Source organism: Citrus sinensis, chromosome 2 (genome assembly GCF_022201045.2).
Source record: "Citrus sinensis cultivar Valencia sweet orange chromosome 2, DVS_A1.0, whole genome shotgun sequence".
NCBI classification, from domain to species: domain Eukaryota; kingdom Viridiplantae; phylum Streptophyta; class Magnoliopsida; order Sapindales; family Rutaceae; genus Citrus; species Citrus sinensis.
In genome coordinates, this window is record NC_068557.1 from 25,800,812 (window position 1) to 25,821,345 (window position 20,534).

A 20,534-nucleotide genomic window follows, 5' to 3' on the forward strand; every position below is an offset into this window, starting at 1 on the left:
TTTAATTCAACTTTATGTTCGTTCATACGTGTCACACGCCTTTATTCCATCAAATCGAGTGTAGAACCGATTGGATCAAAGTTATTTATACAAATTGGTAAGTCCAGTTCAGTCTAATTTAAGGTTTTTTTTTTATTAACTTAACAAATTTGAGGCATCACATGTAATGGGGGTGGGGGTGGGGGTGGGGCAGGGCCCTACTCCATTCTTAATCTATTAAAAATTTCGCCTCAATTCTCCATCTCATCCCTAATAAATTTAGTGAGGTAAAAATGAATAATTTTTATGTGGAGAATGATTTTCTTATTCCTAACTTATTTTTTATTTATTATTTTATAATAAGTATGGATAAATAATTTTAGTATATTAAAAAATAAATACTTAAATAAAATTATTATCATATTATAAAGTATTTTAATAATTTAAAAAAATCTCCAAAAGATTGAAATAATATCAAAACTAAAAAATATTTGAAGAGAGCAGCACATTAAGAGAGAGAAAAAAACATAATAATAGTTTAGGATTGAATAAGAATTATAATGTAGGGGTTTTTTTTTAGTTGTAACCTATTTATACTAGGTAAAAATAAAGAAAAATTATTAACCAACATTATAACTGATAAAATAAAAATTATTGAACAAAACTTAAAAAAATCATATATAATAGGGATTGAAGTGGGTGTGGGGTGGCGAATATAAAACTAAATTCTATCCCATTAAAAATTTATGAATTATTTTTCGCGCATTCCCTACCTCATTTCTAAAACATTATTCAAAATTCAACTTATTTGGGATGGACCCCATACAATTATAAATTCATGTAAGATTTTGTCATCCCTACGTGTCATGATAACTAGTTATACTACATCATCCATGCACCAAATGTACACAGCTCATATACAAATTGAAATTTATACAGTTTCTATAAGTTTTAGATTCTCATAAAATCCGTGAATTTATAATATGAAATCTCACACCATGAAAATTTTCAAGTAAAGAAACAAACAGCTTATGAAAATAAAACATGGGAAAAGATTCAGGTGGCTCCATAATAATAGGATAAAAATAGAAATAAAATTATAAAAACCATCGGCTCTTGGTGTGCGCCCACAGACAGTGTCCCAATATTTCTCAAACCCAGGATTTTTACAAACTACTACAGGTTTTTATTTTTTATTTTTTATTTTTTTAACTTTATTTAGAATCTCCCTTATTTATTAATTATTTTATTTTTTGTTGTGAAATTTTTTTAATATAAATTTTTTTAAATTTTGAATTTGATTGTACGGACTCCTGAAAATCTGGAGTTATTGCCTTATTGCAGTTGCTCGAAAATTTTGAGGAAGTGGGTGGTCTGAACTCGTGCTTTGCACGTGATCATGCTCTGTCATCCTCTTGCATGTTTCCCACATTTCATCTGCTGTCTGTTTCCTCTTTACATGGGTATTTTCATATTTGCCCTCCCATTCATGTTTACGATTTTTCTTAACAATTAAGGATTATAATTAACAAAAAAGAATGCCCATTTCCATGAAACAAAGTTTACACCGTGTATTTGTTGCATCCATTAAGCAATTTTATGTGAAACAGTAATTTCTAAACATATACTTATATATATACACACACACACACTAAATTTAACAATATATATAAATGTTGCCTATCAAACTTGTGAAGTGACATCAGTTATAAAATATTATAAAAAAATTGTTAGTGCTTTCGAAATTTATTTACTGTTTAATTTGTGTATATGTATAACATCGTGATTGATTGAAATATATATGTGATAAGAAGTGAATAAAAAAAATAATTCCAGAAGCACATAAGACTTTCTAGATAATATGCTAAATTTTAAATTACTAATAATTTAATTTGTATCAAATATATCAAATTGTGTTAGTATAAGATAAGATGCGTAATACACTTATTTAGGAATGTAAATGTAGTATATGGTTGAGTTGTAATTAAAGTAGTGCATGTGGGGTGATTCTAAAACAAGTAAAAAGAAATAAATTAAAGAAACAAGAGAGAGAGAGATTATATAAAAACACAATCTGGGTCATATTCCCCGTTTCCAAAGAAGGCATTTGCCCCAACTTTACCTAAAGAAGCAAAGAAGTTAAGAATAAAAACCCCTTGTTTTCAGGTTCTTTCACTTCACCCACCACTCACCACTCCTGTTGGAGAATCCAAATCAAAACCAAAACCACTACACCTTGTTTGCCCCTCTTCTGATCTTAAATATATAGCCTACCGGCCCCTTTTCTTTTCTCAAATTTTAATCTCCGTATATTTAATCACTGTGTATTTATATATACACATAAATATCATGAGGATGAGTTGCAACGGGTGTAGAATCTTGCGCAAAGGCTGCGGTGATGACTGCATCATCAAGCCTTGCCTTGATTGGATCAAATCCTCTGATGCTCAAGCCAATGCTACTCTCTTTCTTGCCAAATTCTATGGCCGCGCCGGCCTCATCAACCTCATTGAAGCCGGTCCCCAACACCTTCGCCCTGGTAGATATGTTTTTACAATTAATGAGTAATTTTGTATATAATTTTATGAATTTATAACTATACTTGTACGTATAGTAATTGTTTGTTTTTTCGCAGCTATATTTAAGTCACTGTTGTACGAGGCATGTGGGCGTATAGTGGATCCAATATCCGGGTCGGTGGGGTTGCTTTGGTCAGGGAAATGGGAGCAGTGCCAGGCCGCCGTTGATGCTGTGCTCAAAGGCAAAACCATTACCCAAAACCCTTCTTCTTCATCATCTTCGAGCTCTTCAAACAACAATGCACCTGCTGCTGCGCCATGGACCTTAAACGTCCAAAGCCCTCCTCTTAAAATCTACGACATACGCCACGTGTCAAAGGACCCATCCGCGGCCAACTGTTCGGACAAGACCAAGGCCCGGGCCAAACGGTCTTGGAACCGCCGGCCAAAAGCCCCGGTTGTTGGGAGGGAGAGTATTCAAGACCAATCGTCATGGCTGCAGAGTCAGGTGATCAGTAGATCAGAAGATGACTATGAGAGCATATTCTCTGTTGAAACTGTTGAGGGTTCGCTTGATGTGAACCGTAACAAACAGCGCTGGGTTCAAAATGGAAGCGGCGACGTTGGATTGGAGCTCACTCTGTGTCTGCCTCCAACGAACCATTAATTAGACTAATTACTACATGTTTTAGTTTGCTTCTTTATCTATAATCCTGCAATTAAAGAAGCCAATTCAATTTGGTGGGCGAATTTATGTAATGATGCATGAGCGGGGTTTTTGCCTTTTGAGTGCACAACAAAAGTTCATTATATTAACCAGCTTGCTAGATAAAACAGAATACATTGCTATACACATTGTTTAATAATTATCTCTTTGTTTATGGCAATTAAAATGAACAGAACTCCTATTTTGCGCTTAATTTTGTTGTTTAGTTTTCCAATTCCATTTGATTATAATTGTTCTTGTTGGTAAATGGTAATGTACTGCCAAATAGGCTTTTTTTTTTTTTCTTTTTCCGAAATTAAGAGAGAGGTGCTGGCGATTGTGTGAGTTGGCAGTGAGGCCATTACACGTAGGGTTGAGTATTCGTACAGCTGCTATTCATGCAGCGGCATTGGAGTCCGAAACCTTTTACAAATATTTTATTGCATGTGTGCGTTGCTCCAAGTGTACGGTATTGTTATGGCCCTCACGATTTTGCAGCTGTACATGTTTTGATTTGTGAAAACTTTTGCTGGCTTGGCTGGCTGGCTTGCCATTGCTGACTTCAGTTGATGAAGAGACATGTCAATATTTGAAGCAAAACCCGCAACTTTGTTAAATTTGTTTGCTTTAATCAAATTTGTAACATAAATTAATAAAGTAGACTAAAAGATTTGAAAACCCAATGCTATTCATTAAATGGAACTCTCAACTCTCGAAACAAAAAAGTTGACAAAGTTAAATGTTAACGCATGGGACACTAAATCGTGGGAAATTTAGAGATTCTTGTGTATGCCTACATTGGCTTGAGAAATTGATATACATTTTTTTCTGGGAAAAATTAATTTTCTCTCGCCATCTTGAATCTTATTCATTCGCAGTTTTTGTTTTCCTAATGTGAACAAAATATGAATTTTCATGCAAATACAATCGAATTTAAGAAATCTGAGTTAAGTGCTTGATGGGCCGTCTATTAAGTTTTTATTGATCGGACTGTTTTGTGGGCCTGCAACCTTAACAATGAATTACTAACATGCGACAGGACGCATAAGATCAGGACTCTCAAATTTAACATTTGTGATTTTTTTTTTAAAAAAAAATTATAATAGTCAATAAATCTTAATCACACAAATATTATCGCAACAGGCAGTGTGGAAGTGGAACTATGTTGTAACCAGAGTCGTTGTCCGCGTGTCCCCCAGGCTTGTAAAAAAAGGGAAGAAAAAAGACTCGATTTTAATTGAGATTCAATTCATTTTAATGTAAATTTTATGTTTTCTTCATATGAGTGTCTGTGTATACATGTTTTTTTCTGACATATATTATTTTTCCATAATGATCTCTATTCTACCACTACCAATAAGGGTAGTCTCCTAATCTCAATCTAAACTTGGATGGAAACTAATACATGTTAATCGGTTAGACTGTTTGAAATTAACTTATCAACATGGTATAAAAAGGTTTTCTAATTATCAATCAGGCTCCCTTTGATAATGTTTGTTTTGTTTTTTTTTTTTTAATGAAATCGAAAAAAAAACTTTTTTTTTCAATTGTGAATATATCTAAATATATGGTGAATGATTTTTTTTTTTCATTAACATTAACATTTGATTATAAGTGTTAATTAAGTTGTTTGCTTTTATAAACAGAAATATCTTTAAGTCGATATTAATTTTGACATATGTGTTCTTCTTGAGTTGTACATAATTTATATAGTTTACAAGTTAAATAATTGTTTGAATTCCTCATGAAAAATTAACATTAATTTTTTTGGTGCTAATTTATGGTTAAAAAATTAAACAAAGAAAGTGTATATCAACAACAATATACAAAGCTCTTATAGAAAACAATAAGTTCTATACAGATGCTTCAGTCAATTAAAATTTAAAATACCAATTGAAACTTCATACTTAAGGTGAAAATCGTAAAATCTAACTTTATATTTATACTAAAAATCTTAATTGGACTTGAAAGATGCATGATCAATTATAACATTTGTGATTACAATTAGTGATGTATCATTTGCAATTGATTTCATTCCTAATTCTGGAACCCACCTATCAGTATTAGATTCAATTTGCAACAACAGTAGAAATCTTAGAGGGAGTCAGGGAGACACTGAAAATAAAATTTTTGTGTTCAAAGTGGACCATCCGACCAGTGGAAATGAAAGTTCAGCAGCAAATGTACTATCGTGTTGGTTAGGTACCGATTTAAACAGTAAAAATTTGATATGATCATATGCAATAATAGTGCAAAGAAATTGGAAAAAGTTAGGGGGTCCCAATTAACGTTAACAGCTTGGACACTTCTATATAATTGTTTTTCACCATACACGTGGAAAACTTATTGCAAGTGAACTAGTAATATTCATTCAAGAACATTCAAATTCTGGCCTTGAAAATGGCTTGCTATTGTGGCAATTGACTGATTGAGATTCACAGAAAAAATGAAAGATGGATGGAGTCATTGATAGAATTGAAATCACAGTGTTATGAGCTGTGCAATATGTAAAATTCCAACATAAATTATCGTATGGGGGACCCTTTTTTTGTGTTTGTAAAAAACAGACCACTCGCAACTGTAGAGAAAGGCCAAGGCTGAAAATTAATGCATGGGCCAGGGCCACTGATCTCGCTATTATAATTCCATTTTCTATTTTTTATTTGTAATTTTTTTAAATTGATCTTTCTTCCTATTTTCTAAACTAACTTGTAAGAAATAAATTGCCCAAGAAGTCTATTTTTTGCACTTGCACAACTTTCAATTAGACTTGCCAGATCCAATTGACTTTTTTTTTTGGGATTTTATAGATGAATTATCCGGGGATAATATTGTTAGAACCTGATAATTGATCTCTGATTTTCATGACTTTTTCTTTCTAGACGGTTTATTAGTCAATGCCAGCTAATTGGTGTCACAACTTCCATAACATTTACTTTTCGTAGTAGAACATTATTAAGTTATTTAATAATACAATTTGCATTCATTATCAAGATAATCTCATACTATGATCTTCTTTTAAATAAATTTTATTAACAAACTAAAAAAAAATAAAAATTATTAAATCTAATCATACACTAGTACTGAAAGACAGGTGGGAACAAAGTCTTTGAAAGATTAGGGAGAATCCTTAGCCTACATTCACACAAGAGTTGTTCTCAATAACTCAGTTGTAATTCAATTATCAAATATAATATTTTTTTTTAATTATTGAGAACAACTCTTTGGTGGATGTAAATTACATTATTATTATTAACTTAACCACACCTTTCACAGTATATAAATTTACTATCATTCTCGACAATAAAATTAACTGATTCCTAGCCAACATAACTGGCGTAATTGATTACTTATATGCTTCATGATGTTATACGTAGATATTAATAAAGGGTAAGATATAAATTGTCTTTGTAGAATAAATATAGATAGTGATGTAAGTCAAGTCACATCAAACAATTGGCATTAGGATCTTCACTTATTTTTTTTTTCTCCTATTCTTTCATTATTTCTTAAATTTATCTAGTGAAAAAAACTGATATAATTATAAACAAAGTGAAAAAGAAAATTATTTAATTTATTTATCACTCATTCAACTAAAACAGATTAAGAAAAGAAAAAAGAAAAAGGAGAGGATCCTTTTCCGATCGGCATGGATGGGTTTGCTTATCTTTGTACAATAAATAGCGCTCGGAAAAAGCTGCACTAAAACTTATATTTTGTAAACCTTTTTCTTTTTGCCATTTTAGGTAGGAGCTATGAGCAATAACGAATCATGCCACTCATGCACCGACAAACGGCCATGCCACTGAGGCAGTGTCCTCAAGTCATTTCAAATTGATTTGTGTTTCTCACGGATAGAACATATAAGCGCTAGAGTAGATGCAATTATTAGTAATTGAAATAAATAAACGTTGATCATCTCATCGGCTTAATCATATAACATTCTGTTTATTCATTTATCGTTGGATTTGTAAAGGATACAAAAAAGCTTGTAGCTAATTTAATTAACACATAACAGTTTACAAGTGAGTACAAATTAAAGCTGTTAATTAGTCTTGCCAAACAAAGGGAAAGCAGGAGGTCCTCCTGCAAAGGAAGCCCTCTTCACGAACCTCCCTTTCATTCTAGGCCTCTTCTCTGCATTCAATTTCCGAACCTCGTACCTTATCTTCTTCGAGAACAGCCTCGTTCGCCGCTTCTCTCTGTACCTCGACACTCGTGCCTCTCTCCCGCCGTCCACCGTCGCCGGATGAGCACCAATTCCGGAGAAATCGCCATACGGGTGCTGAAGATATTTATGCCCCTCTGTCCCACAAGTTCCCTGAAAAAAGTTCAAATAGTCCATTATTTCTTAGGGTTAATAAAAAGAGACAATGAAATATCATGTCACGTGTACAAAAATATAAATACGATAAGATTTGATTGAATGAGTGTACGGACAACCTACCATGCAGTCGGGCCAACACTCTTCAGGATCAAAATTGGGCCGATCGCCGGTCGTCCACGGAGACCCTTGGCTTGCCCAGGCATTAATCACAGATTCATAATCTAAGCTCAACAGAATCTTCCTCTTCTTCTTGTTGTTCTTCTTTGCCTCATGATCATCTTCATGACATCCTTCACCACTAGTCTCCATCTCTTCTTTTACAATCTTCTCATCTTCATCTCCACATGTAGCAGGAGAATCATAATCAAAATTCAACTCAAAGGGTTCTCTTTCCAAATCAATCTGATCATGATTGTTGTAATTATTGTTATTATCAAACACTTTGCACTCTTCAATATCCCTGGCACCTTCCGCTTCCACTGCTCCCTCTTGCTGTTCAACTTTCACTGTGAAATCCTTCTCTCTAAAATCCACCAACCCCAGTTCCTCCATCGCGAAAGACTCATTCACAAGTCCCCTTCCAAGCATGCTCTCGACATCAGCTGCAAATTCTGCAAGGTCCATGTCAGATGGAAGAAACCCATGTAAGCTGTCAACATCTCCATTATAACAAGCTCGAACAGGTTTTGATTCACTTCCATTTACAGCATCATCAGCAGTACTCTCATCATCATGAGCATCAGTCTTTGCAGTAGCATTATTATTTTCTGCAGCTTCATTTGAATTGGCAGTCGACATACATAGCTCAGCAACAAAGGGATCATACGTTGGAACCCTACAATTATAAAGAAGCTGATCTTCTTCATTCTCTTCATGTGATAGCTCATCAGCCCCAACTTCTGGCACTAGAGGAAGCGTCACGTTGCGTATTGGCTTCCCAGTTTTTCGCGGGGTCCGGGCCTTTCTGGTGAACCCTCGGTGCCATGATGGCACATGAGTATTGTCCGAGAGAGATTCAGAACCTGAAGACTTATTCGATGCCGTTTTCAAGCGAACCCTTTCATGTCTACGTGCTAGAGGGTTAGCCGAGTGAACCGAAGCATCGCAAGCTTGGCAAAGGAAAGCATCATCAGCAGCACAGTACCATCGGGCTCGTTTCTTTATACAATTATCACAAGCCCTAGCGGTTTTGCCACCAACGGCGTTGGCCACATTCTTGTTAGAGCTCATCAAGTTACAAAAAATTGAAAATCAAAGGCAAATTAAAGCAATAACAACCTAACGGGTAAAGAGTAATTACTATAGAATTGTTGTTGTGGCCTTGAGAGGTTTCCAAGTTTTCTTACTGGAGAGTTGGCTAATGGCTAGAGAGAGCTGAAAGTGTGGTTCAATAATGTAGTATTTGTGTGTGGTGGCCCACAAAAGCGCTTTTGCAGTATATTGCCTCTTGGGATGCACTTTTGGTTTTTCAAAACAGAAAGGGATTGCGCTTTTGGGACCATGACATGGCCTTATCTGGATTGTAATTGGCTAAGGATGTTAAGATGATCCTAATCTTTGTGTTTTCATTGGTTGCCGCTCTAATCAGGGGGATTTCTTGTGGGACCTCTGGAACCCTAACGATTAGAATAGTGTCATTCTGATCCCATTCTTTCTTGTTATTTACTATGTAAATTGGCCATCAATATATAAAATCTGAATAAGACCATTTTGTTAGTTTTTTTCCCTCTGCATGATATCTGTTCACAGATCAGACCTTAGATTGCGGTCCCCCGCCGCATGGTCCATTTTCCATCATTCTCCCGAGTTTTGGCTTCTCTGCAACATATCTTTTTGGAGTATGCTGAAGCTATGAATAGAATATGTTGTCATTTAAAAAATCTTTCATCCCTCTTTAATTATTTAGTATTGATTAACTTCAAGCTCAATTATTTCGTGTCACATAGAACTTATTAGAAAACGAATAGAAGATCGGGACTTTGATTTTGATAGTAGGTTATATTAATCTCTCTAAATTCATATTCAGTTCTCTTATAATTATATACACGCGTCGTAAGATTCTTAAGAGACAAGCAAATACCAGATGAGTTGAAAAGCCATTTCTAACCTATCAACCCAAAAGCTTAGGCTTATTGAATTGGATCTAATTAATAATTTTATTAAGGACAATTTTGTTTAACAATGGGGATATATTGGTCATGCAATATTGGAGTAAATACTCACCTAGATTGGTAGAAAAAAGATTACGAAAGTATTATCATGGTCGATCCATGGAGTAAAGCAGAGGCAAAGAGAGGCTGAATTAATAAGAGCTTGACAAAATTAAAGATTGAAAGAAAGTCTTTGATTTTGATTTTACTAATTAAAGATAGGGATTAAAAGTGGATATCTAATTGTGGATAACGATGATGTGGATAGCTCCCAAAAGCCAAAATCCTCACAGACCAAACTTTCTGCAAAGGATAAGGGCTGGGGCTGGGTGCAGCGAGAGATGCTGAAATATTCGTTGCATCGAAAGTGACTCTCCTGTGCTCATCTCCCTCTCTCATTAACTCAAAAATAATTAACCATCTTTTTTTTTTCCCCCAAAGGTTATCTTGAGAGTTTGATACAACAGACAAAGAATTGAAGCGTGAAAGTATAGAACCTGCTTCATTTTTGGCTTTGCTTATTATCGTTATGCCCGCTTTATCTTCTTATCATTTATACTATTTTGGTCATTCAATAAACCAAATTTTAATGAATAACTAATTGATTCCTATTCTTTATGTGTTATTTTCCCTTTCCTAGCCTACAATAACACAACGGACTCTTCTAATTTGTAAAACCAAAATTCTAATGACTTTTTACTGCTCTAACCTTCCCAATCATTGTTTTTACCCTTTTATGGGGCTTTTAAATGTATTTATTCATTTTGCAAATAGTTGAAGGCAATTTCTTAAATAACGGCAACTAAGGGCATGTACTGTATTGTTTCTAAATTAATATTTTCTAAAATAAAAAATAAGAATGTCAATTGTGTTTTGCAATCGTTATATTTTGAATTTAGGTAAGTTTTTGGTATTATTGTATATATCATGTATTTAAAAATTGAAAATGGTATTTTGTGTTCAGTAGACACAATTGGGGAGAATAAAAGTAGTGAATATGTGTTTGGTAATACTATTTTTAAAAATTATTTTTATGAAACATTTAAATTATACTTATAGTTAAACAATAATTGCTTAACTAATACATGCACAAACATACCATAAATAATTTAGTGTTAGAGTTACCTTAAAAAAAAAAAAATTTTAATTGTCATTGTTTTTACACTATGATTAAGATAAATAACATAACACATATGATTCAAATAAAATAATTATAAAAAATTACATGAGAGGCATCATATATTACGTATGTAATCATGTCACATACATGTTTAAATGTTATCTCTTGTAGCATTCATCTTTACAACACTTGCTGGAAATAAATTAATATAAATAAGTGGCCTAATAATATCTCTTTCTTTTTTGGTAATTATATCTTGCACATCAAAGTCCTCAAACAACCTATCACTTGCATTTTCTCGCCGAATATAACTATGTAACATTTACAAGGGTTATTTGATCGTTCTTTCTTAGAACTCTTTTTAATGAGTTGGTTAAATCTATATTCTAATGGTGCATTTACTAAACGGAAGGCAGTATGGGTTGAAATTAGAATGGATGAGAATGTGAATGAGATAAAATGGGAATGAGAAATTGAAATCAGAATAAGTTGTTTACTTTAACTATAGGAATCGAAATCGAAATTGGTTGAATTAGCATTGATGTGTTTATTTTGTATTGGAATCGGAATCAGAATGAGTTAGATTATTTCAAATTACTAAAAGGTCCTTAATTAACTTTTGTCAAAATTATTATTTTGCATTTTAGTTATTTTGATTATTTATTAAAAAATTATTATTATTAATTTAGCAAAAAATAATAATGATTTATTAATATTATTATTATTATTAACATTAATATATTAATTGATTATAACAATTTTTTATCATTAATAATAATAATTATTATTATTATCATTAGTAGTATTATTATGTATTTTAAATTATTATTATTAGTACTACTACTATATCATTATCGTCGTCGTCGTCATCATCATTACGACTTAGGGATTTGGTTTTTTTTTTTTTTTGGTATTTCTATTGTTTATTCAAAGGAAGGCATTTTGGGGATATTAAAATATTAATGGAGGAAAAATGGAAACTCTTAGGAATGGGAGATTGATTCTCATTTCCCTTTAGAGAATAAATTTCTCATTCCTCGTTCTCAAATTCAGGTGAGCTTCACGATTTTGATCCTAATTTATGCCTCTATTTTGTAAAATGAATGTTGTTCATGAGTTTGATTTCCTAATCCGAGAAGTAATGACACTCGTAGTCCATTAGTTAATTCATCTAAGACTTCTCCACTCTACTTATTTTTTACCAAAGAATGATACAACCTTTCTTTTTTTTTTTGTCTGAACCACGAGGTGGTCCTGAGTGGGCCCCAACGGTGGGAGGCACCTTTAAGCCCGTACCACAACTCAGACTAATCCCCGTTCGTACCGGGTCGGCCCATAAGGGGTAAAGTGCTGGCCAAAGTGATGACTGCATACGAGAGCGGGGCTTGAACCCCTGACCTCTCTTAAGGAGTGAGAGTGCCGAACCACTCACACCAACCAACTTTGGTTAATGATACAACCTTTCAAATTCAGTTGGACCAACTTGAATGTTTACAAGAAGGGCAGTCCAATTATGAGCAACCCAAGAAAGAAACCACGTCACATGTTGAGGACGAAGCAGCTTGTAATGAACCACAGAAAGGCACACGATTGAGAAGGCCCCCTGGGTGGTTTAGAGACTATATCGTGTAGTGGAATTGATTTATTGTTACTCCGATTATTTAGGGATCTATATTTGCTGGTTTATTTTTGCTGTTATATTTTCTATTACAAGTTGTTTGCTGAGCTGAATTGAAACTTCTATAGACAAAGGGGTATATGTAAGGATATACGGAATGAATTGTTTCTTATCTTTCTCGACTCTTCTTCTATTTCTCAACTTCTCTTTTCAATCTTGCTCTTTCTCTCTAATTTTTTTGGAGCCGACACTCGCTCGAAGAGTGTAAACTTAACCGATACATCCTTTGGTTGCAGGGAGGTGTATCAGAAGAATCCCATTGCTCTGCTCACAAAGACAGAAGTAAGATTTTAATTCTGAAGCCAGAAATTTGTTTCCCTACCAAGCATTTTTGGTTCGATTTTGAATCAGAACCCAGAAATTTGTTTTGGCTCATTTCCTTCACCTATTTGATCAACCATGATTACCTCTCTGCCATCAGATAAAGCACTGGAGAGCTTGACCAACACTTCTATTCCATATTTTCTGTCAAGACTCACAAAGATTCGCGTCGCGTGTTTTGCATTTGTTTCAAGGAATATTTTTATAATTTGTTTTACGCAATATGTGCCATTTGCATTTTGCATTTTCTGAATCTGTTTTCATAATGTAGTTGCCGAGCACGTACGAATCAGACCCCAAGTTTTTGCATATCATGTTACTTATTACACCCGCACGAATATGCCAAGACTGTTTTGAATGTCCGCTGGGTGTATCTAGTAGGAGATGTCGAAGTTGGATATTCACGAGAAATCCAACTTGGCCCATTTCAAACCCCAACCCAGCAACCTAAATCAAGAGAGACGGGAAAGGTCTAAGGAGATGGGGGCGATGAATCCAAACCGTCGAAAAACAGAAGAGTCGTGAAACCAACGGTGAGTAAGAGCGCCAAGTCACGGATCCACATCCTCAGAGATAAAAACTGAACGAATCGGGCGGGGGTTTACATAAAAGAGTGCGCCAAAACGCATAAAACCCAAAATTTCAATTTCCCTCTTCTTCAAATTCAGCATCAACAATCAACAAAAGCCAAGCGCGTATGTGATTATTTATTATCGAGTTACCCCTCAAAACCCCCCAAATCTCATTCATTTGCAGTTTCTTTATTCACTAAAAACATTCCGAAATTCCCTCAAGAGAGTTAAGAAATGCCGTCGTCGTCAAAATCGAATGCTCCCAAGCCGAGGAAGAGGGTCGACGCCCAATCCGCCTCCACTTCATCCGCCACTCTTATGCGGGGCAGAGACGGCAGCGCTTTCGCTAGATGGTAACGTTATCTTTTCTTTTCATTTTTTTTTTAATTGCATAGCCTTTTGTGTGAGCTGTGAAGTGAAGATCTACATCTTTATTTACTGTGATTGGAATTGATGATTATTAGATAAAGTAAGCCCCATGGTTAGTTTCTTAATCAGTTTTTTGAAATGGAAACTGTCTTATTATTTTTCATTATTTTTAAGTCTTAACTGATAAATTTGTGGGGGGGAAAAAAATTCAGTGAAGAGTGCAACAAGAATGTTCCAGTGGCGCTTATCAGTATGCACAGTTGCAGCCTTGATGCTAAAATCAAGATGAATTTGGGTCAGTTCACTTTTCTTTCAACTTGCCCCAATTATATCTTCCCACTATTAAGCTCTCCTAACTTGTCAATTACGTGATTTTATTGCAGAGGCTCAAGTTGTTGAAAAGCCTGCTGAAATTAATAAGAAGAAGCCTGCTGAAAGGTAAATGCCCCACTTTTTTTGCTTTGCAAACTTGCATGTGTTCTTGAAAGTTCCTGATTTGGTATGATAAATTCTTTGTATAGGAAGAAGCCCACATCAACAGAACCAAGGGCAAAGAGATTGAGAAAGAAAGACAGTGATTCTAACAAGCCCAAGCGCCCTCCCACTGCCTTCTTTCTCTTCATGTAATATCTCTCTCTTCCTCTATATTTTTTCTCTTAGAGTTGCAATTTTTATGATTCTATTAAGTACTAAGAAAGGCTTGATAATATGCAGGGATGACTTCAGAAAGGAATACAAGGAAGCACATCCTGATTCTAAGGGTGTTACAGGGGTATATTTTTACTAGCATTGAGTTGATTTGTTTGTAAATGCTGAATGTTTTAAGTTTATTTTGGGGTTAATTTCTTAGTGATGCATTTGTGTTTGATATAATTAACATAGGTTGCAAAAGAAGCTGGTGAGAAGTGGAAGAATATGACAGATGAAGTGAGTTCAAGTTTTTCTTTTGAAAAGACACAGAATTGGAGAACTAGTTAACTATGTGAATGGTCTTTAATTTTATTCTTGTTATTTATTTCAGGAAAAGAAGCCTTATTTGGATAAGGCTGCTGAGCTCAAGGCTGATTATTCCAAAGCCATGGAGGGTAATGGTGACTATAATGAAGTTGAAGACAAAGCTGATAATGAAGTTGAAGACAAAGCTGAAAATGAAGTTGAAGACAAAGCTGAAAAGGAAGATGTAAATGCCCAAAATTTGTTTAAAGTATTAATCTTTGTATAATGTTTGTCTTGTATGTTGTAAAATGGTTTTAGTGCTCATAAAGTGTGTTAATTTGTTTGTGTTTTGTCTAGGGTGATGAAGGTGGATCAGAAAAAGATGTTGCTGAGAAGGAAGTGCAACAGGATGAAGAAAATTTAGATGATTATTAGATAAATAGTATGTGATGCTGTGAGGAATAGCTAGGGTTTTTTTTTTTTTTTTCCCCTCCCTCTGTCCCATTTTTCTTGTAACAACTGTGACCCTGAGTACTCTGGTGTTGTAAATTTTGAATACCTTCTAGTCAATGAAATTAACTAGCTGTGTTAAATTTGCTCTGTCTAGCTTTCAAAGTCTTAAACTTAAGGTGTCATTCTCCAATTCTATAATTGTAATCATGCATGATTGTGTTAATCTTTAAGCATCATCTCTGTAATTTCCCAATATGCAATCATATTTTTTGCATTTGAATGTATTTCTTTGAATAGATGTCAATGCTTATGACTTCTCCAGTAGTTATCATAATTGAACTTATGATGGGCAAACTTAATGTGTCCCTATTACTGAGACAAGTTTGCTTGGCCAAATGATTTCTTATCTGTGCTTAGGTTTTATGCGTGCTCTTTGTTAATAAGTGATTTTGACACAATGATCTCTTCAATAATAATCATTATTGATAAAATTAAACTGAAAATTATAAGTAGATAAAAAATGAACTATGACTGTTGCAGTAAACAGAACCTATTCCCTCGTGTTACGATGCTCACATGGTATGAGCATGTCTTTGGCTACTGAGTCAGCATTCACTGGCCCAAATTTGCTTGATTCTTTCCTCTACAAGGTGGCAATGGCTTGCCACATAAGCACAGATTGTGAGCATAAGCTGATCCAGGAAAGATGCTGTAAGGTCTCCCTTGTGGGATCTCTCCACATAGTCTGTTTGCCCTGAAGTTTGCATGTCTCAGTCCTCGAATCCCCAACAAGCTGGTTGGAATTTTTCCTGTGAGTGAATTGACTGATACATCAAGCCATTGAAGCTTTGACAATAGCCCTAAGCTTGTAGGGATGGTGCCTGCTATCTGGTTCCTTTGAATATCAAGCATTTCAAGTTCAATAAGATTTGATATTGAACTTGGAATGTGGCCTGTAATCTTGTTGCTTCCTATGTTCAGCACTTTCAAGCTCAACCCTTCTGTGAATTCTGGAATCTCACCCGAAAAGTGATTGCCTGACACATCTAAAGCCTCCAAAAAGCTGCTTGTCCTGTTGTTTATGATGCTAGAGAGAGACCCTGTAATCTGATTAGAGTGCAGATCAATAGAAGCAAGCCCGTCCGGGAATCTAATCTCTGAAACATCAAACTTCAACTGGTTGTTCGAAAGTTTGATGTTCTGTAAGCTAGACATGTTTGTGAAGAAACTTGAAATCCCATCTGTCAAAAGGTTATTGGAGAGGTCAATGGAGCTCAAGGAATCTGGTCTTGTAAACTTCGGAAGGGCACCTCGTAGTTTACATCCAGCTAGATTGACATTCGAAAGTGGTCTGTCTTTGATCCAATTAGGAACTGTCCCCAGACTCAGGTTGTTGTAAGACAGGTCTATTGACAACAAAGAAGGAATGCCTCTGCCAAGAATAATGGGTAAAGGATCTGAGAATCCATTTCTAGACAAATTAAGGTTCCAAAGGGTTGGTAACCTCGAAATAGACGCTGGAATATGACCTATAAACTTATTACCACTCAGTTTAAGACTGTTAAGGGATCTGAGGCCGCCAATCTGCTCAGGAATTGTTCCGGTGAGCTGGTTATGGCTCAGTGACAAGTCCTGGAGATTGGCCAAACCACAAATGGAAATGGGAAATTTTCCAGAGAATTGGTTATTTGAAAGATCAATATAGGTAAGATTTTGAGACCTAACTAAGGCATCTGGAATGAACCCAGATAACAAATTGAAGCTAAAATCAAGAGACTGCAAACTCAGAAAACTTATGAAAGTTGGAGGGATTGGACCTGACAGAGAATTTTTTCCTAAATTTATAACAAGGAGGTTTCTCAAATTCCCCAGGCTCGGAGGAATCGGCCCCTTTAAACGATTCCCACCAAGTGAGAGTGTTTGGAGCAAAGACAAATGGCCTAAACCTGGAGGAATGCTGCCTTCAAGAGAATTGTCTTCCAGGATCAACTGGGTGAGCCGTGTTAGATTTGAGAGACTCTCTGGAATTGGCCCTGTAATGTGCTTCATCCCACTTATCACCATCACCTCCAAGAAATGCAAATTTCCCAGAGCAGCTGGCAAAGTGCCAATCATGTACATTCCAAGCTCTCTATCAGGCCTCTGCAAAGCTAACCCAGTAACTCTCCCGGTTGCTGGATTACACACAACACCTTCCCAATCTCCTCCACAGCAGTCTTTCCCCATCCATGAAGCCAGAATTTCAGTAGTATCCTTCAATATTTTGGCTTTAAACTCCTGAAGCACAAGCCTATCAGCTTCAAAGCAAATTGGAGCCTGTGACAATGGCCTTTCTTGAGCTACCGATGTCACTGAAAACATACCAAGAACTGAACACATCAACAAAACCTTTAAAACCCATCCCAGAATCTGCATTTTGAGAAGTGGGTATTGATCAGATCACAAGGATAGATAAAAAAATATATAGAAATCTGACAATAACTTTGAAAGAAGTAAAGGGAGAAAAAAACATATTCTATTAGTAAGCAAAAGGTAAAACGAGTTGTAAAGCGGACATTGTGTTTGTTTGTTTATTCTGTTCCCTCACGTAGACAAGAAGGTAGAATGATGAAAAAGAGTGAAAAAAAAAAAAAAAAGTTTCAAACTTGCGGATCTGCAAATTTTTGAACAATGTCCACACATATTTATAGTAGCCAAAGTAAAAAATAAAATAAAATAACTTTTACATGGGCTGTTAAATCAGATTAAAGACATTCACATGCAAATTTGTGACCGTTCGATGGATCACGAGGGACCTAATTGCTTTTGAACGTTGGAGCGCAGTAGATTTCAAATTCTAGTCTATTACACCTTTTTCATTTGGGGGAAACAACCAATTAAATCTCATCTCTCTTTTGGCTCTTTCAAGTTTTGTACCATCTTCACAGCCGTGAAATTAACCATCACATACTATTCCTTTATGTTGTTGCTTGGATTTTTGCTTGTGGGTACGTTGCTGTATGTACCATTAGTGTCATGTATGATGGTGAAGCTCAGGTGATCAAACACTCCATGTGGGTTCATAATTTTGCAAATTGATGGCTTTCACATTTGTCAAGATAGATGACTTCACTTTGGAACTGTACAATCCTTCAGCAAATTATAACTTGTTCATTATTTTCTCCAATCAACTAATTAACAAACAACTTATTGCTACAGCACAGGTCCAATACTTGCACCCGCAAAAATTTTTATCATAAAAAAACAGATTGATCAGTCCTGTTAGCCGTGTAAAAATTTTTAAAAATTGTGACCGTTATATCTGTTTTTGAATTGTAGAATAAAATGTTGACAAAAGGTAATGATGATTAATAGTATTAAAGGCAGATGGGGACATATTCAAGAAAAAGGAGTGGTTAAGATTGATTTCCAGTACTTTCAGCTCCATGCTAAAACTACCGCAGGTAACACCGTATTATTTTCCCCACGAAAGATAGAAGATTTATACATGAAACGTGATGTTGACTTTTCCCAACTGGGAAACTTGTCTGCTTTGTTTTGTTATTGTTTAATTAAGTGTCTTTATTACCTTCAACAGAAAGATTAGTATATAAAAAAAACTGTTTTCTCTGCTTTTAGATTTTTTTTTAAAAGCAGCAAAAACACTGCTGAAAATGCTATATGAGGACTTGTTTAATGAAAAATAATAAATCTGAACTTGCACTTTTTCAAGACAAATCTTTTACAGCGTGTATTATTAGTCAGATTTGTTGAAAATTTAGTAGACGTTTGTCAAACACTCATTCTTGGAATTTGACTCATTTGTTTCTTTATTCCTCCTCTTTTTTTTCTTCTTTTTTCTTTTCTAATTTTTTTCTCTGAAGAGTTGTTTATTATTTCTTAAATCTAAAGATATTTATAATTAGAACTTATGTTTTAGTGAAATAATGATAGAAGGAGAATGTGTAACAGCAAAAATTTCGAACCTACACCGACACTTGCACCTTACATTTACAAATGATTATTATACATGTTCAATAATAATTCTACATTCAATCTTTTTTATAGATTTTTTTGGATAAATTAATGTGATATTTATAAATAAAACTTTAAAAGTGAGGACATCTTCACTTTGTTAAAGCGAGAATATTATTAAAAAAATAAATACATTTCAATGTTTTGAAAATAATAATTTTTATTTATTAATGTCATTATTATTTTAACAAAATAAAAACACTCTTATTATAATATGTATATATATTATGAAAATTAAATTTAAATAAATAATTAAACAAAATTATTTAAAAATCACTTGACCGCAATAGCAAGTGAATTTCAAAAAACAAAAGCAATTGTTTTCCCACTTTCACAGGTGATGACTAATGACAAGTTAAGATTGTCTTATTGGGTCATGTCTAATCACAATGAATCTGCGTTCCATTAACAGCCAATGAATCTGCGTTCCATTACGAGCCAATGAATCTAGGTACCGTGGGTCCTGAAATTTTATCATATGGAGAAAATCTCAACGGTTATGATTTTTTTTTTATGTTCGTGTCATGGGTTCATTAGCTTAGCTAGCTGGAAAGAAATTGAATATCATCTCAAATAACATCATTTCCACTCTCATTGAAGATGCGTGCAGGGACAATTACCTCAAAGTTCACCGAGTAATCATGTATATTGAAATCGATTATGTGTTCTTAATTGATTTTTTGCCAACATAGATTAAGGAAGAGACAAAAAAAATTAAAATCCATTTGACTTTGAATCAAGTAATTATAAACTCTCTTCCGAAACCAAACCAAAAATTAAAACGCATTGACTTGTAAAACAAATCATTTAATAGATATTTTAATGTTATTTTAAAATACATACGCGTTGGATCCTGAGAGAAAATGAAGCGATCGTCGGGCATTAATTGATGAAAGTTACACTCTTAAACAAGAAATGCATACGCGTTGGATACGTCGTTTTCATATGCTGTATGGCATATGATAATTGCTTAATAAACGCACATAATGTATTTGTGATTTATTCAAACCCATTAAATACCGAAAATAACTTGCCAATAATCTGATCCATATTTGTATCAACAATTACATTTCTTATCAAAAATAATTTTCTTTTACAGTTTTTGATCTTAATTTACATTTTCCTTATACCCAAAATCTTTGCGCTAGCTATGATTGAGGAAAAGAAAGTAACTCGACACTCACACACAGCTCAAATGGGCAAGTTGGCATCAAAGAGTCTGAGTGGGATATGAACTGTATTTGATCGTTAATGTTATTTATCCTTGGGCAAAAATAAAATGCGACTATGATGGCTTGTTTTGTTTGTGTTAGGTTTTTTCACAAATCAAGATAAATGAGTTAGGTTGCGTTGATTGCGGTTGGAAAGAGCTTTCGCTTTTGCCCCCACA

General features: G+C 34.4%; 4 protein-coding genes across 4 annotated transcripts; 2 read left to right on the forward strand and 2 right to left on the reverse strand.

Moving 5' to 3' along the window:
* The first annotated feature begins 2,061 nt into the window (after positions 1 to 2,061).
* LOC102625682 (LOB domain-containing protein 42) lies at positions 2,062 to 3,404 on the forward strand. Its single transcript, XM_006469021.3, has 2 exons — positions 2,062 to 2,518; positions 2,615 to 3,404. The coding sequence occupies exons 1-2, from the start codon at positions 2,329 to 2,331 to the stop codon at positions 3,163 to 3,165; spliced, it is 741 nt and encodes a 246-aa protein (XP_006469084.2). The 5' UTR covers positions 2,062 to 2,328; the 3' UTR covers positions 3,166 to 3,404.
* Positions 3,405 to 7,132: 3,728 nt separating this feature from the next.
* LOC102617814 (zinc finger protein CONSTANS-LIKE 16) lies at positions 7,133 to 8,921 on the reverse strand. The gene is made up of 2 exons (XM_006468635.3): positions 7,652 to 8,921; positions 7,133 to 7,525 (listed from the first exon to the last, which is right to left on the reverse strand). The coding sequence occupies exons 1-2, from the start codon at positions 8,759 to 8,761 to the stop codon at positions 7,250 to 7,252; spliced, it is 1,386 nt and encodes a 461-aa protein (XP_006468698.2). The 5' UTR covers positions 8,762 to 8,921; the 3' UTR covers positions 7,133 to 7,249.
* A 4,204-nt stretch (positions 8,922 to 13,125) lies between these two features.
* On the forward strand, positions 13,126 to 15,360 carry LOC102617532 (high mobility group B protein 7-like). Its single transcript, XM_025094652.2, has 8 exons — positions 13,126 to 13,725; positions 13,954 to 14,036; positions 14,125 to 14,179; positions 14,263 to 14,364; positions 14,456 to 14,513; positions 14,624 to 14,668; positions 14,763 to 14,921; positions 15,035 to 15,360. The coding sequence occupies exons 1-8, from the start codon at positions 13,607 to 13,609 to the stop codon at positions 15,110 to 15,112; spliced, it is 699 nt and encodes a 232-aa protein (XP_024950420.2). The 5' UTR covers positions 13,126 to 13,606; the 3' UTR covers positions 15,113 to 15,360.
* A 233-nt stretch (positions 15,361 to 15,593) lies between these two features.
* On the reverse strand, positions 15,594 to 17,786 carry LOC102617243 (DNA damage-repair/toleration protein DRT100). Its single transcript, XM_006468633.4, has one exon. The coding sequence runs from the start codon at positions 17,543 to 17,545 to the stop codon at positions 15,743 to 15,745; it is 1,803 nt and encodes a 600-aa protein (XP_006468696.2). The 5' UTR covers positions 17,546 to 17,786; the 3' UTR covers positions 15,594 to 15,742.
* Between the last annotated feature and the right edge of the window lie 2,748 nt (positions 17,787 to 20,534).

Coding starts and splice junctions, on each gene's coding strand:
- LOC102617532 (XM_025094652.2), top strand. CDS start 13,607: ATGCCGTCGTCGTCAAAATCGAATGCTCCCAAGCCGAGGAAGAGGGTC. Junction 14,180..14,262: donor AAGAAGAAGCCTGCTGAAAG/GTAAATGCCCCA, acceptor TTCTTTGTATAG/GAAGAAGCCCACATCAACAG. Junction 14,365..14,455: donor ACTGCCTTCTTTCTCTTCAT/GTAATATCTCTC, acceptor GATAATATGCAG/GGATGACTTCAGAAAGGAAT.
- LOC102625682 (XM_006469021.3), top strand. CDS start 2,329: ATGAGGATGAGTTGCAACGGGTGTAGAATCTTGCGCAAAGGCTGCGGT. Junction 2,519..2,614: donor TCCCCAACACCTTCGCCCTG/GTAGATATGTTT, acceptor GTTTTTTCGCAG/CTATATTTAAGTCACTGTTG.
- LOC102617243 (XM_006468633.4), bottom strand. CDS start 17,545: ATGCAGATTCTGGGATGGGTTTTAAAGGTTTTGTTGATGTGTTCAGTT.
- LOC102617814 (XM_006468635.3), bottom strand. CDS start 8,761: ATGAGCTCTAACAAGAATGTGGCCAACGCCGTTGGTGGCAAAACCGCT. Junction 7,526..7,651: donor AGTGTTGGCCCGACTGCATG/GTAGGTTGTCCG, acceptor AACTTTTTTCAG/GGAACTTGTGGGACAGAGGG.